At 38.9% G+C, this 14,307-nt stretch overlaps 1 protein-coding gene across 1 annotated transcript; it reads left to right on the forward strand.

Annotated features, from left to right (window-relative positions):
- Positions 1 to 998: 998 nt before the first annotated feature.
- LOC135472929 (RNA-binding protein 41-like) lies at positions 999 to 5,932 on the forward strand. Its single transcript, XM_064752662.1, has 6 exons — positions 999 to 1,143; positions 1,757 to 1,927; positions 2,186 to 2,375; positions 2,817 to 3,488; positions 5,271 to 5,418; positions 5,809 to 5,932. The coding sequence occupies exons 1-6, from the start codon at positions 1,070 to 1,072 to the stop codon at positions 5,901 to 5,903; spliced, it is 1,350 nt and encodes a 449-aa protein (XP_064608732.1). The 5' UTR covers positions 999 to 1,069; the 3' UTR covers positions 5,904 to 5,932.
- Positions 5,933 to 14,307: the final 8,375 nt, after the last annotated feature.

Raw genomic sequence — 14,307 nt, forward strand, 5'->3', positions numbered from 1 at the left:
TATTTTAATGATATTAACTTGGAAAAGTGGTCTTTTCCAGGAAAACAATATCGCTCCTTCAGCTCAGAATTCATGAAACAAAGGCCCTGCGGATGCAATAAAATTTTGTTAACGGTTGTGGTGGCGTGGTGGACAGAGCGGGCGTGGTGGCGTGGTGGATAGAGCGACTGTGGTGGCGTGGTGGAAAGAGCGGCTGTGGTGGCGTGGTGGAAAGAGCGGCTGTGGTGGCGTGGTGGATAGAGTGGGCGTGGTGGCGTGGTGGATGGAGCGGCTGTGGTGGATGAAGCGGCTGTGGTGGCGTGGCGGATAGAGCGGCTGCTTTATAAGCGGTAGATCCGAGGTTCAATCCCGAATCGAGTTATACACCAACCAAATAAAAAAAAATAAATAGGACTATTCGCCCCGGTACCAGTATTATGTTACCAGGTGTGACGTTATGTCTATGTCTTCGGCTGCGGCATGTCATTCCACTAGTCGGGCCAATTGGATTGTGTGGAATGCAGTCCGAAAACATTGTGTGTACTTGTAGGATTGTATGTCCATCTACAGTTTCGCGGGCCCGGTTTCCTCGCGAGAAGGAGGTAATAAATAACATATGATGCTAAATGGGTTAAATGCTGATTTTTGCCGATTCCTGAACTTTAAAGTACTAGAGGGCACTGAAACTACCATATTTGAAAGTTGTAAACACATACAGTGTGCTGATTTTTTTTTCCTGAAGAATTTCTTACACGTAATTTCTTAAAGCTATATTTTTCATTTTTTACGCTAAAATCTTCTTTAATGCTTTTGTCACACCTGGGTTAAATTCGCTTTGTGTTCACCTCCAGTCACGGGACAAAAGAGTGTGCTGATAATTGGCTCAAATCAGCTATGACATCACTGCAAAACTATGAATAGGTCGGTGAAAGCACGTGGGCTTGTTTACCTAAGGCCGTTGACAAAACATGTGACGAAACACGTCAATCTTGATGACGTCTTCTGCAATGCCACTCTTGTTCATTGTTGTTACAGTGCTGTTTAAGTGAGGATAGGCAGTTGTTGTTTGGCAGTTGTATGTGCTAAGACGATGCCGGGAGGTTCGGTGAATGGTCGACCGTTCAGGGAAGGTCCCGACTCGTACAGCAGGACAGGAATACCATGGTAAACGACAGCAGTGTCTTTCAAAATGCTTTACCACTAGCAGGGGTTACCCAGAACCCAATTTTCGTTACCTTATTCTTGACTACAAATTATAATAATTTAAGACCTGTACACTTTGTAAGATACAAACTTGGGGGCTACATGTGAGTTTTTTCATTTTATTCATGTGGAGATTTTTAAAGGAATTTACCAAAGCATATAAGATAAAAACCATAAAAATAAAAACATAAAAACAACGCTCTACATGTACTGATAAATAACGCTACAAAACACGCCTTGTACAACATCATTACTTGTTCATATATTCTTTGTACAACATCAACACTTGTTGGTGTATTCTTTGTACAACATCATCATAACTTGTTCATGCCTTCTTTGTACAACATCATTACTTGCTCACTTATTTTTTGTACAACCTCATTACATATTACACAGTTGCCACATTGCGAGGTTAGGGAGGAAGTTCTCTCCAGAATCTTGCAAATAAGTAATGATGTTGTACACAATGCGTTATCACTAATTTAATGAAGCCGTTCCATCAGACCACATATGTCATTAAACCTATATACCTGTGTTGATTTGTAGCCAGTAACATGCTGAACATATCTTTCAGTGGTAACCCCAAACGTTTCCAGAGCAGAGAAGTGATCAAGATGGGAGTACAGAATCAAAATGCTCTATCCAGGTCCCTGATAGGACCCATAGAGGACATTGAAACAGAAAGTGATCGTCAACTTCAAAATCTTCTCCAGAAACAACTCCACACTGATATTACTATACAGGAGTAAGTATCAGGATGTTATTTCACTAACAAATTTAAGCCATAATCCTGAAAGCTTAAGTACTAAGTCAAAGTGTTTATCTCGAGTCACAAAATATGGCTTAGGCAGTGTCAGTTCTTGAAACATTCACTTGTCGTATTCTTTATAATTTAGGATCTGAGTTAAGACTTAAAACCTAAATAGAAAATGTTTGAAAGAAGAAAACAATTGCCAAAATGGAACTTGTATCGTGTATGTATATCATGTCTTCTGTGTTTCAGACAATTTAATCAGCACAAGAAGTTTTCGGATGGAGTGTCACACTTTTCGTCAACTGACAGTCTATCAGGAACTGTCTCCTTGCAGGAATATAAGGGCCTTTCTCAGCTGGATGGCTATTTGGTAGAGCTGAAACAATGTGGTCTTACAGAGGAAGAGATTGAACTCAAACTAGAGGATATGGGGCACTCTGTATGTTTTACCCTGTCACAATGGCAACACTTTCTGATGCACACATGTACACCCCAAGGGATAAGGGTTAATTTACACATGTACTTATTGCTGCACGTGTCTGTCTGCTGAGCAAAAATGTAGTCTTTGTAGTGCTTTCTGCTTCAGTAAAGATTTCGATTGTAGTTTTAAAACCTTTATTTCGTTTCTTTCTTGTAAAATTTGCAGAAGAGTTGTGATTGCTTATTAAGGACTTATTAATATATATATGCAGAAAGCACCAAGTGTGTATGTATATAAGTTTTCTGAATATCTTCTACTGAAATTGCAAATTTATGCATTACTTGTGCAGCTTTTCCAGAGAGCTATAATTCACTTTTGTGAAAAAAAAGCAATGACCTTTGACCTCATTTATGAATTGTGTACAGCTTTTTAAAATTATCTTATATCTCTGTTTTCAAGAAAAGTAAAAAGTTGCGTTTGAATCTTGAGCCTGGGGTTCGAGAAAGCAAACTTTTAGCAATTGGGAAGAAAATAGCTGCCAAAAAGAAGCAACTTGAAGAGGCTGATCATTTTGCTGGTGCTAAGAAGATGGGTCGGCACGAGATGGATCTTGAGAAAGCCATATCGCACAACAGTGACAGAGCCAAACTTCTCAGCTGTCTTCTAACAACATATAGCGACCATCATGCTGCAGCAAACTCAGATGACCCCATGGACCACTTACCTGAAATCCTAGAAGCAGTGACCAAACGAGGCCAAACTAAAGCTTCAAGAAGGAAGAGAAGACATGACCTGAAGGACAAAACTATATATGATGAAGGTGACGCATATATGACAGATCCCAGTGGTATATCTAATGAAAGAGACAGATCATCTTCACAGGAGGATATGTCTCCTGGATGTTCTACAAACTGTAGTGACATGCACATAATCTGTGAGAGCAAGGAAACAACAGAGAACAGTGCAGACAATGTTGTCAATGACAACAATGAACAAAGCTCTAACCTGAAATCTTTGAGCGGCAAAATAGATTCAATTCCTGAGGAAGAAATTATCAAGGAGCGCCTGACCATAGAAGACATTCAGCAGCTTACTAGGTTTAAGGACTATACACCTGGACATCCCACACAGGTGAGTGATGCTATTATCACTCAACTTCATGTACGGATCCCACACATGTGAGTGATCACATCATCACAAAACTACACACAGAGATCCCACACATGTGAGTGATGACATTATAACAACTACATGTAGAGATTCCACACAGGTGAGCTATGACATTACCTCATAACTACTTATAGAGATCCCACACAGGTGAGTTATGACATCATCACAAAACTACACACAGAGATCCCACACATGTGAGTGATCACATCATCACAAAACTACACACAGAGATCCCACACATGTGAGTGATGACATTATAACACAACTACATGTAGAGATCCCACACAGGTGAGCTATGACATTACCTCATAACTACTTATAGAGATCCCACACAGGTGAGTTATGACATGATCACAAAACTACACACAGATATCCCACTCATGCGAGTGATGACATTATAACACAACTACATGTAGAGATTCCACACAGGTGAGCTATGACATTACCTCATAACTACTTATAGAGATCCCACACAGGTGAGTTATGACATCATCACAAAACTACACACAGAGATCCCACACATGTGAGTGATGACATTATAACACAACTACATCCAGAGATCCCACACAGGTGAGTGATGACATTACCTCATAACTAGTTATAAAGATCCCACACAGGTGAGTGAAGACATTATCTCACAACTACATGTAGAGATCCCACACAGGTGGGTGATGACAGTACCTCATAACCACTCATAGAGATTCCACATGGGTGAGTGATGACATCTCATGACTGCATGTAGAGATCCCACACAGGTGAGTGGTGACATTACCTCATAATTACTTATAGAGATTCCATACAGGTGGGTGATGACATCATCTCAACTACATGTACAGATTCCACACATGTGAGTGATGACATCATCACAAAACTACACACAGAGATCCCACACATGTGAGTGATGACATTATAACACAACTACATGTAGAGATCCCACATAGGTGAGTGATGACATCATCTCAACTACATGTAGAGATTCCACACATGTGAGTGATGACATTATGTTACAACTACAGAGATCCCACATGGGTGAGTGATGACAATACCTCATAACTACTCATAGAGATCCCACATAGGTGAGTGATGACATCTCATGACTGCATGTAGAGATCCACACAGGTGAGTGATGACAGTTGTTTCACAACTACATGTAGAGATCCACACAGGTGAGTGATGACATTATCACACAACTGAGTCATGACATTATCACACAACTACATGTAGAGATCCCACACAGGTGACTTAAAAAAAGGAAGTTGTAACTTCCTTGCTTGGCGTTCAACATGAAGGGGATAGTGCAACGACTGGTTAACCCATATCATTATGATGGCTCGGGCGGGGCGACTTACTTGCCTTTTACAAGGCATCTCAGTGAAGCAGCACTAGATAAAAGAGTGCTGGAAATCCGTCCTGCAACGGAAGCACATTACATGCATTCTAAGGATTCCTTCATTGTCATATGACTGAAAAATTTAAAGTACAAAGTTAAACCCCAAGCACTCATTTACTCACATTATCACAGACGAAGAACCCATGGAGATGACTGATTAGATACCTGTAATCCCTGGGGCTTGAGACCAGAATATAATTCATTCAAGCCTGGAAATAAGGCACTAAATAGTATTTGTCAGGGACCAACTGTTTGATGTCTTCTTTTGGTTCTCCTTGAAATCTTGCATTTTCTGACCTCTTAAAACGTGTTCCTTTGTATCATTGTGTTTTCTCTTCATTCATTCTATCAAGGTGTTGTACTTAAAGAATTTACCTGGGAAAGTATGTGAAGAAGATTTGATCCGATTATTCATCCGTTTTCAAAAAGTTGATGGCCCTAAGATCATCTTCAAGTTAATGAAAGGCCGAATGAAAGGGCAAGCATTCATTACTTTTGACAGTAAGTCACCATTGTTATTACTGTTGATTTGTCAGTGATCAGTGTTTGCAAGATAAATTAACAAACAGAGTCTGTATTAAGACTTCTTGCTTGACTAGCCTTAACCAGCTGTACAACACCCTTAATTGACTGAATTTATTTATTTGATTGGTGTTTTGCGCTGTACTCAAAAATATTTCACTAAATACAAATTGACTGAATGTTAGCGATCAGACAAGAAAGAAGCCAGGGTGGTTTACTTCAGCCAAAAAATTCATTTGTTTAGTAATGGTAAACGTGTGGTAGTTTTATAGGATATGCCTTTCCATGTTCGAGTTATCTTATAAGATGGACGATTCGCATGCACACACACTTCACCTGATCTCTCTTATGATGTTCCTTATTCTTCAGGTATAACCAGTGCCACGGAGGCTCTTCAGCTAGCCAACGGTTATAACTTGAAAGGCAAACCAGTGATAATACAATATGGCAAAAAAATTTCCTAACGCAGCATGAAAAAAAAAATAAATAAAGGTTATTGCTTATGGAAGACCAGTGATTATTGTTTATAAATACGATCGTTGGCTTTATGCGGAAGACATGAAGTCAGAAGATGGAAGAGTTGTCTCCCTTGATCTGAACCTCCTGAATTACAGTTGTGTTTAGTGTTCAACGCCACGCTCAAGTATATTTAAACTACTTGTGGAAGAAAGAGGAGTGCTCGGATAAAACACCGCCCATTGGCAAGATTCTGATAAACTTTCACACATGCGACGTACAGCTATATGTAAGCTCGCCATATTGGTAAAAGTCATGTGGTATTAAACCCACGTTTATGGTTGCAAACACAGGCGCTTGCGTCCAGTCCGTAAACACTATATATGTCCTATACCAAGCTCAAATACATATATAAAAGAAGTATATATATATGTAAGAGGCTGATGTAAGGCTTATATAGGGATGTCGGAGGCTGGTATAGGGCATATATAAAGTTAAGGCACTGAATTCGGTGGGTTGCAAACATGTAACTGTGATTGGAGTCCAACTAAACCGATTAGAGTGTGAAAACGGCAACTCAACAATTTTCTCTCAAGCCCCTACAAATTGCTGGTCAAACGCCGGGTTTGACTGAAACCCGAACCACGCGTGTTAGCAATTAAAAGGATATTTATTTATTTAATTTGTTTATTAACGCCAAACTCTAAGATGTCGGCCATTTCCATGGGTGGAAATATTGCCCGGTTTAAAACATTGACATTTGGCAAGTTACTGATAAACTTTCCCACATGTGACGCGCGCCATATTGGTAGAAGATAAGAGGTCTTCAGCAAACGTTAAACTGGGCAACACGGCGACACGTAGGGAAATCTACAAATTCCCTGCCCAAGGCCGGTTTGAATAAACCCGCACGTCGTGTGTCCTTGTGATTTGAAGGAGCTTAACCGCTCGCGGCGATGGCCTAGGTGTTCGGCTTTCTCAGTAGTTGAAAATAATATGCCGATGTTTGACAACCATCACAAATTAACAAAATGTATATTTATGCTTGTTAAGACACATAAAAGTCAGTTTGTATATTTGTAGTAGGGATATAGAGGGTCAGTCCGAACGTCAAACGCGAACTTGTTAAAGATGACCGTTTAATAATTATCACTGGATATCAGTTGATATATCTTTACAGGCGAATGTGCATCATGAATGACAAGAGTTTTCGGATTTGTAAGGGAAAACCGCGACTTATATTTGCACCGCCCGTTTTGTTGATTTTTTTTTAACCCTGCCGATGACATTTAGGTTTTTCGTTTTTTCGTACTAGAATTCAAAGAATATTTCACATATATAGTGTTTGTCAAGTCCATCAACGGCCTGTCGGCTTAGAGACTTGACACTCAGAAGACAATATTACCGCTGTCCAGGCAGTGGTAAGTTCGAACCAAGTTGGTGCTAATTTTAGGCTAGTTCGTTCCTCAGCGGAGTTTATACGCATCGGCTGTAAACCATCCAACATTGCTGATTAGCTACTTTCTACATGTACTTTGATTGTATCGCTCGTCCTATATGAGTGTCGTTCTTACACCTCATCTTTTGTTCCAGAAAGCTTTCTACGGTTAATTCTAATTTGAACTTTTTAGCATGGTACATGTAGTTACAATCAACTTAATGCAGCTTTGTAGCACCATGACAAACGAATTCACTCATGTTCACGTCAAAATCAAATCGATTGTATTGTAGCAACAAACTTTGGGACCAAAAACATGATTTTGACATTGGCCTACTAGGGTGACGTAGACCTGTTGATTATTCCTTCTGAAGGATATGGGGATTCGTGTAAAATATGCGACACGAGCAGAACTGTTCGTAAAATCGTTCAGCGATGTGAGGCAGTATTGTTTCTTCACTGAGGAACAAGATACTGCATTGGCTGTTAGAATGAACACCTCTGTATGATAGTATGTGGAAAGTTAGTGGTTTTTCAAAGTTCGGCGTTTCCTTTTCACGTGATTATTGCACATGACTGTTTTTCTGCAGCTTAGTTACAAAGTATATACTGAACATGAATGATACAAAACTCCAACCAACATCCACGAAAGAAAAATAATTGCATGCCAGGAATTTAAGCAAAAATGCATTCATGGGAATTTCGCTAAAACAATTTTCTGTTTGACCACCCGATACCCGCACCATATTGAGAGCATTAAACAGGACAAAGTTGAGTTGGAGTACAAGCCTTTTCATTTTGAATTTATACACACATATCACAGATGAAGTAACTCAACATCCACCTAAATTAGTGTATACATGTAGGCTCAGAGTAACAACGTTTGTGACTTTTCGTTAGTGGGGCATAACTCCGTATATATATATATAGGTGCGCGAACCAATATCCCGAGGCACTCAAGCTTCGGGTTCAACCCCGGATTTGAAGAGGCAATTTGTAATTTTCACCACTTTAGTTCTGTGCTCAGCCTGGGTGACCGCTCTCGTGTTTCCATATTTTAGTTTTAAAGGGACATTTAAAAAGAAATGTTCAAAATTTCTGAATTGGTTCAGCTTAATACAAAATTTAGTTGCATTTGACTCCTAACGAAATGCACTGGGCCCATATTTTTCAAATAATCTGGAGTAAAAGATCCAACAATCCAACGTAAAACAGTGTCACAATGTTTTCGCCGTTGGCAATGTCTCTTATGTTCCTAAAGGTCACTTGTCTTTCATCTACATGACGTGAAAGTTTTTACGTCACACATGGTAGGAAACGTCTGATTTGTAAATTCTTGAGTATATGGCGTTAAGCAGTTACAAATGGAAAGCAAGTAAGCCCTAATTTCTGCAGGCATAATATACATTGTAGGAAGTGGCTCATTCCCGTATACTGTACATGTACATCTAATTGGTTCGATCAGGTTCAGTGTTTATGTATTAATGATCCCTGGAATCCGTGGCCTAGTGGCAAGAGTTTCCACCTCGAAATTAAGAGATCTATGATTAAACCCGGGTGGTGTGATATCAAAGACTTCAAAAATTGGTATTTGTTTCTACCTAGTTTGGCGATGAGCACTTAGAGGTTAGAGCAAAGAAACAGGACTGATTGACCCGGTGTGATATATGTGCCTTCGGCACGATATTACAGTGGTGGCATGCATGCACTGACTCGCCCTGCTATAAGAAGACACAGTGTGTGTACACACACCGTCTTGTTCTGTGTGCGCAAGTATACCACTTGCCTCCATGCATTACCAAGAGCTATCTGATCCTTTCGTTGATAGTTACGTTTTTTACACAGCCGTAAAACTATGTTCACGTGACTTAGTCCATGTACCAGTCAGACGAAATATTTTACGTGCATTGCATCAGTCAATGAGTCCAACTAATGAGAGCTATAAACCACATCTGATTATGTCTGATTTACACTATAAATGTCCATTTAGACAGGTTAACTACATCAGAATGGAACAGGAATTTCCAAAATAATATATGAAGGAAATGGCAAAATGGTTATGCTATGGTGACCACCATTGCGGAGTCAACTTCACCTAGCAAGTGCTTTAACATGGTGGTGTCAAAAGCCTGAGCCGACATATAGTAATGAAAACAAGGGGTAACTGTTGATATAATGTATACATGTGTATATGAATTACGTGCTTTATGCGACATACACCTGCGTGTAATGTGGCACATTTGCACACACGTGTAATCAAGCGATGTACAACAATGCTTTGTCGAATCTGAAGTTTTTACTCTTGTGGTTGATCGCCACCAGGTACACTAAAAAATTAACCTGTTAAGTTTAACAAAAAGTCTGTTGTCTGAGCGATGCTAGAATGTATTCTGTTATAGCAGCAGATTGTTGTGTTAAATAAACACACATATTCTGTTAATTATTCTGTTAATCCAAACGTAAAGATTCCTTTGGACTAGCAGGATATTATGTTGAATATGAGAGAATATTGTGTAATAATAACGATACGTTCTAGCATCACTCAGATAAGACTATCTGTTAGAAATTAATAGGTACATTTTTTGAGCATATATAGCTGAATTACTGCCAATACTGTTGTGATAAAACAACAAGACGAAGAGCCATCTGGCCTATCAATATCTTCCGCCACCAATGACACACTGCAATTTGTCAAAGTGCCAAACCATGCCGGACAAAGACGAGATTTTTGAAATTTAAAAATATCTACATATGTAAGAGCACGTTACATTAGTTTTGCCTGTAACACCTTATCCCCGGGCACTCCGATTTCTTCCACTCATAGAACTGACCGCCAAGGTACAAAGGTAGAATTCTTTAGTACTGTGTTAAACAACAATCAAATAAATATGAAAACTCCTCCTGCATGACATAATTGCCCACTTCAGCTGGGTCCGTCCTGTTACAACGAGATACTGTCGCGACATGACCGGAAAACTGCTGAAGCTGATCTTTAAGCCTAATTAAACAAATAACAAACAGTACCAGCTTCAAAACTTCAGCATATATTTGGGCATGGGCTAGAAAGTGGTTTGTTGGATACACTTGCATTTTTTTTTCATCTGAAGCTATGAAAAACAATCACATTCGCTTCAATTCTAATGGCTTCACGTTTCAACAAAAATGTTGTGGCATGCCTACAGAATCAGGTTAAGTGCTGTACTTTTTTTTTATAGAGTACTTTCTTATAGAGTACACTGGTCTGTTTCAGATGGATTCGGAATGACTTTGCTGCGTCTGTTGTGTACGAGTTCAAGGGCTGTATATATATATATATATATATATATATATATATATATATATATATATATATATATATATATATATATATATAGCATCCAGAACAGTATAGAACATATAAGCAACTGTTAAGCCTATATATACCTGTCCGTGTACATAGTGCCCCAAGCTCCCAGCTATGCCATGCACTAACCCTGTTAACACAGGCGTTGTTGTAAACATCCCAAATGTTCTCAAGTTTCACAGGCCAGGCTAATAATTGCATAGTACTTGGGACGCAGATTTGCATAGCAACAGTATTATATGAATTCCAGCCGACAAAACATACAGTTCATGCATGTTAACGCAAAAGATTAACAAATGATGTACATGTACACCAATGGTGTAGACTGGATGTTAGGCTATATATATATATATATATATATATATATATATATATATATATATATATACATTCTGTTGATAGAGAGGTGCATATATACAAGCTAAAGGCCTACGTGTTTTAAAACGGGGCAGTCATTTCGATTAGGCTGTTTTGTTCAAAAATGTTGCAGTCTACCAGACATTTGTTTCATCATTCTCTGGTGATATAATAACCTCATGCCTTTATACATTTGTTTCACATTTTGATTATACAAATATCTACAACATTTACACCACCAATCATCCCACATCTATTCATTCAGCACCGGCTGGAACCAGTACAAACCACATTTTTCCTATATATATATATGGCTAAAGAAAAGGTGTAAAATACCGCTATGTCACCACATCAATTTACTGTTACACATATATCACGACCTGGCCAGGGTGGACTAATGAAATGTTTGCCGTTAAACATAACTTAATAATTTTTTCAAAAATCAGCACCATTATGAATTTTACCAACGAATATCAATGAGGTGGATTGGTGACTGCCTATATAAATATATAAATTTTCAAATCAAAATGTATCTGATAGCTTCTCAAACTAATATATCACATCAGTCGGTTCGAAAAAGGCTCGACTCAATGGAACGAAGGGTACACAAATGGAATTAAAGTAATAAATTTCCAGAAACTGTTCATTTGCTTTATGCACAGCACCCACATAACAATCACTATTAATATTCCGGTTACCGTGTCTTTCGAGAAGATCAAACTACACATATACTGCCAGTGTGTCCGTCCAGTGGCCCGCAACCGAGTGACTTGATATTCCAATACCAGTTCGTTTCAAAATCCAAGACGGAAATACACCACGACCGGCTGACAAGAGCTGTGGACAAGAGATGTCAAATTTCGAAAATCATTTACTTATTTATTTTTTATTTGACTTGATGAAAGAAACAGAACAGGGTACGAAGAAAACAATCGCCTTTCGGCCCTTGTATGTAAGCCTCAGGACTTACACATCTGCAGTTAAATCAACGGTTTACAAATCTGCGATCTCCGTGACCGATACGTGATTAGAGTCCCATCGAGGCAATACAACTCCAATGCGTTCGCTGTGAGTTCAAGTTCAGCTGATGTTGGCTTCCTCTCTGGTCGTACGTGGAAAGATGTTGCAGCAACCTGCGGATGGTCAGGGGTTTCCCTCGGGCTCTGTGCGATTTTCTCCCACCATAATGCTAGCCACCGTCGTATAAGTGAAATAATTTTGAGTACGGCGCAAAATACCAATCAAATAAATAAATAAATTATACATAGTCCAGAAAGAAACCAATCGACACTGTTGATAAATTACTCAGTACTACATGAATAGTCCAGTGCCTATACGGGCACTCACATTCAACTTGGTTGGTGTTCATGATAATGACCATCAAGACTGCATTGTGTTACATGTAGTGTATAACAAAGTACACCGCTAAAGTTGGATGATGTGGAAGTGCACTTATCTGTCTGCATGTGATACATGTTTCACTTTGTACCAATGTCTCATGCCAAAGTATATTTTTCGGTGGACAATGTTTCGTTTGCTCACACTTTCCTTTAATGACAACTTCGTCTGCTCTTGGATACAATATGTAATTCAGATCTGCTGTAACAACGGTTCGCCTTGGTACCGGCATGCTTAGTACTGCTGCCTCACTGGATCGCCATGTCCACGACAATCTTTCCGTGCAGTCGCCATACACGGACACGGAAAAAATATATACCGACTCGATATGGTTTGGTAGAGATGACTAAGTACCTGACATTGACCTATATCTCCATTTTGTGAGAGGCAAGTATTAAAGGAAGTAGCAAGATTGCATCTAGGCATGACTAGATTCGGACTTGCCGCTTCCTAGACGTACGACCAGACCACTCAACATTTAAATTATTAATTCTCTCAATGTCAAAATCGATCGGCAATGCGTCGTATATTTTTCATCTGTTCCCGTCCTACCTTCCTGCTATCATATGGAAATTCATGCGATATATATTTCATTCTACACTTAATCGCACGAGGGGCCTGCGTGGCCGAGGGGATTAGCAAGCCAGCACCTACCTATGCGGTAGCTGATGGTGAAACCAACTTTTGCAATATAGGCTGTCATCAAATAGCCAATGTGACAGCCATGCACAAACGAGTGAGTTGTTAGATGTCATAAAACATGCGATCTTATTCAATTTAGGGTGTAATTAAGTCTGAACCAGCGAGAAATCTAGATAAATTAATTGATGTCGAACATGTTTTTGTGAAGTCAAAGCACATTTACGAAAACAGATAGCTTATCTGTATCGTTAATAGATAACGATTTACAATCAATCTACATATTTAGCGATATATAGATAAATAATTTGTCCCATGAATTATCCAGACACGTTATTAATATTAATCCCCACCCCCTCTCTACACAAGTAAATATCATTTGTGACGTGTATTGAAAGTAAGCATATATGCCGTCATTATACACTTCAAGAGCCAGTCATTAGAGCGCAGGAAGTCAAGGGGAGTTTATAATAAATTGTTAACTATTGTTCATTGAAATCCGGTTGTGACGTATTCCTCAGGATTTCATACATCGAGTGATCGAGAGATATAGCCTTCCAGGTACAGTTCAAAGTTTCACATCTATTTATAACATTTACGTAGAAAGTCCTGCTCTCGCTCACACACCTGTTGACACGGCCCGGAAATGTGTTTACCGACAGGCCTAGGTATATACTGATGGGTACATATATAGTTTTCGCTAAATTTTTCATACAAAAATAATTTTAAAAAAATATTTTTTTATTGATTTGATTGGTGTTTTACACCGTACTCAAGAATATTTCACTTATACGACGGGGGGCAGCATTATGGTGGGTGGAAAAAATACATATAAATAACATTTATCGTACAGAGGACAATATTTTCGACTTTTCATCAGTATCAGTAATTACTGTATGCAATTCTCACAATGCTAATACCCTTTGTTTAATTTATTTATTTTTTATTTATTTATTTTTTATTTATCTATTTATTTGACTGCCGTTCAAACCCTACTCGCCATTACTCCTGTATGATTATTGCGCAAGATAGTTGGCTATATACAAAGTCGCTTTCAATTGCATCTCTGTGAAATCTTAGGTTACGGTGTTCTGTTATTTGTCTTGCTTGCAGTCAACTGAACTCTAGACAGGTCTGAGTACAGACAAGATTTTTTTTATCATAAATATGTGACAAAACACAGTGAGCACGACAGACTGGGTCATGTGCTATATTTGAATGATCACGCCGACCTATG

This window comes from Liolophura sinensis, chromosome 8 (assembly GCF_032854445.1).
Source record: "Liolophura sinensis isolate JHLJ2023 chromosome 8, CUHK_Ljap_v2, whole genome shotgun sequence".
Classification (NCBI taxonomy): domain Eukaryota; kingdom Metazoa; phylum Mollusca; class Polyplacophora; order Chitonida; family Chitonidae; genus Liolophura; species Liolophura sinensis.

Excerpts from the sequence above, each read along its gene's own strand:
- LOC135472929 (XM_064752662.1), top strand. The coding sequence starts at position 1,070 with ATGCCGGGAGGTTCGGTGAATGGTCGACCGTTCAGGGAAGGTCCCGAC. Across the intron at positions 1,928-2,185 it reads ACTGATATTACTATACAGGA|ACAATTTAATCAGCACAAGA; the intron begins GTAAGTATCAGG and ends TCTGTGTTTCAG. Across the intron at positions 5,419-5,808 it reads AGCATTCATTACTTTTGACA|GTATAACCAGTGCCACGGAG; the intron begins GTAAGTCACCAT and ends CTTATTCTTCAG.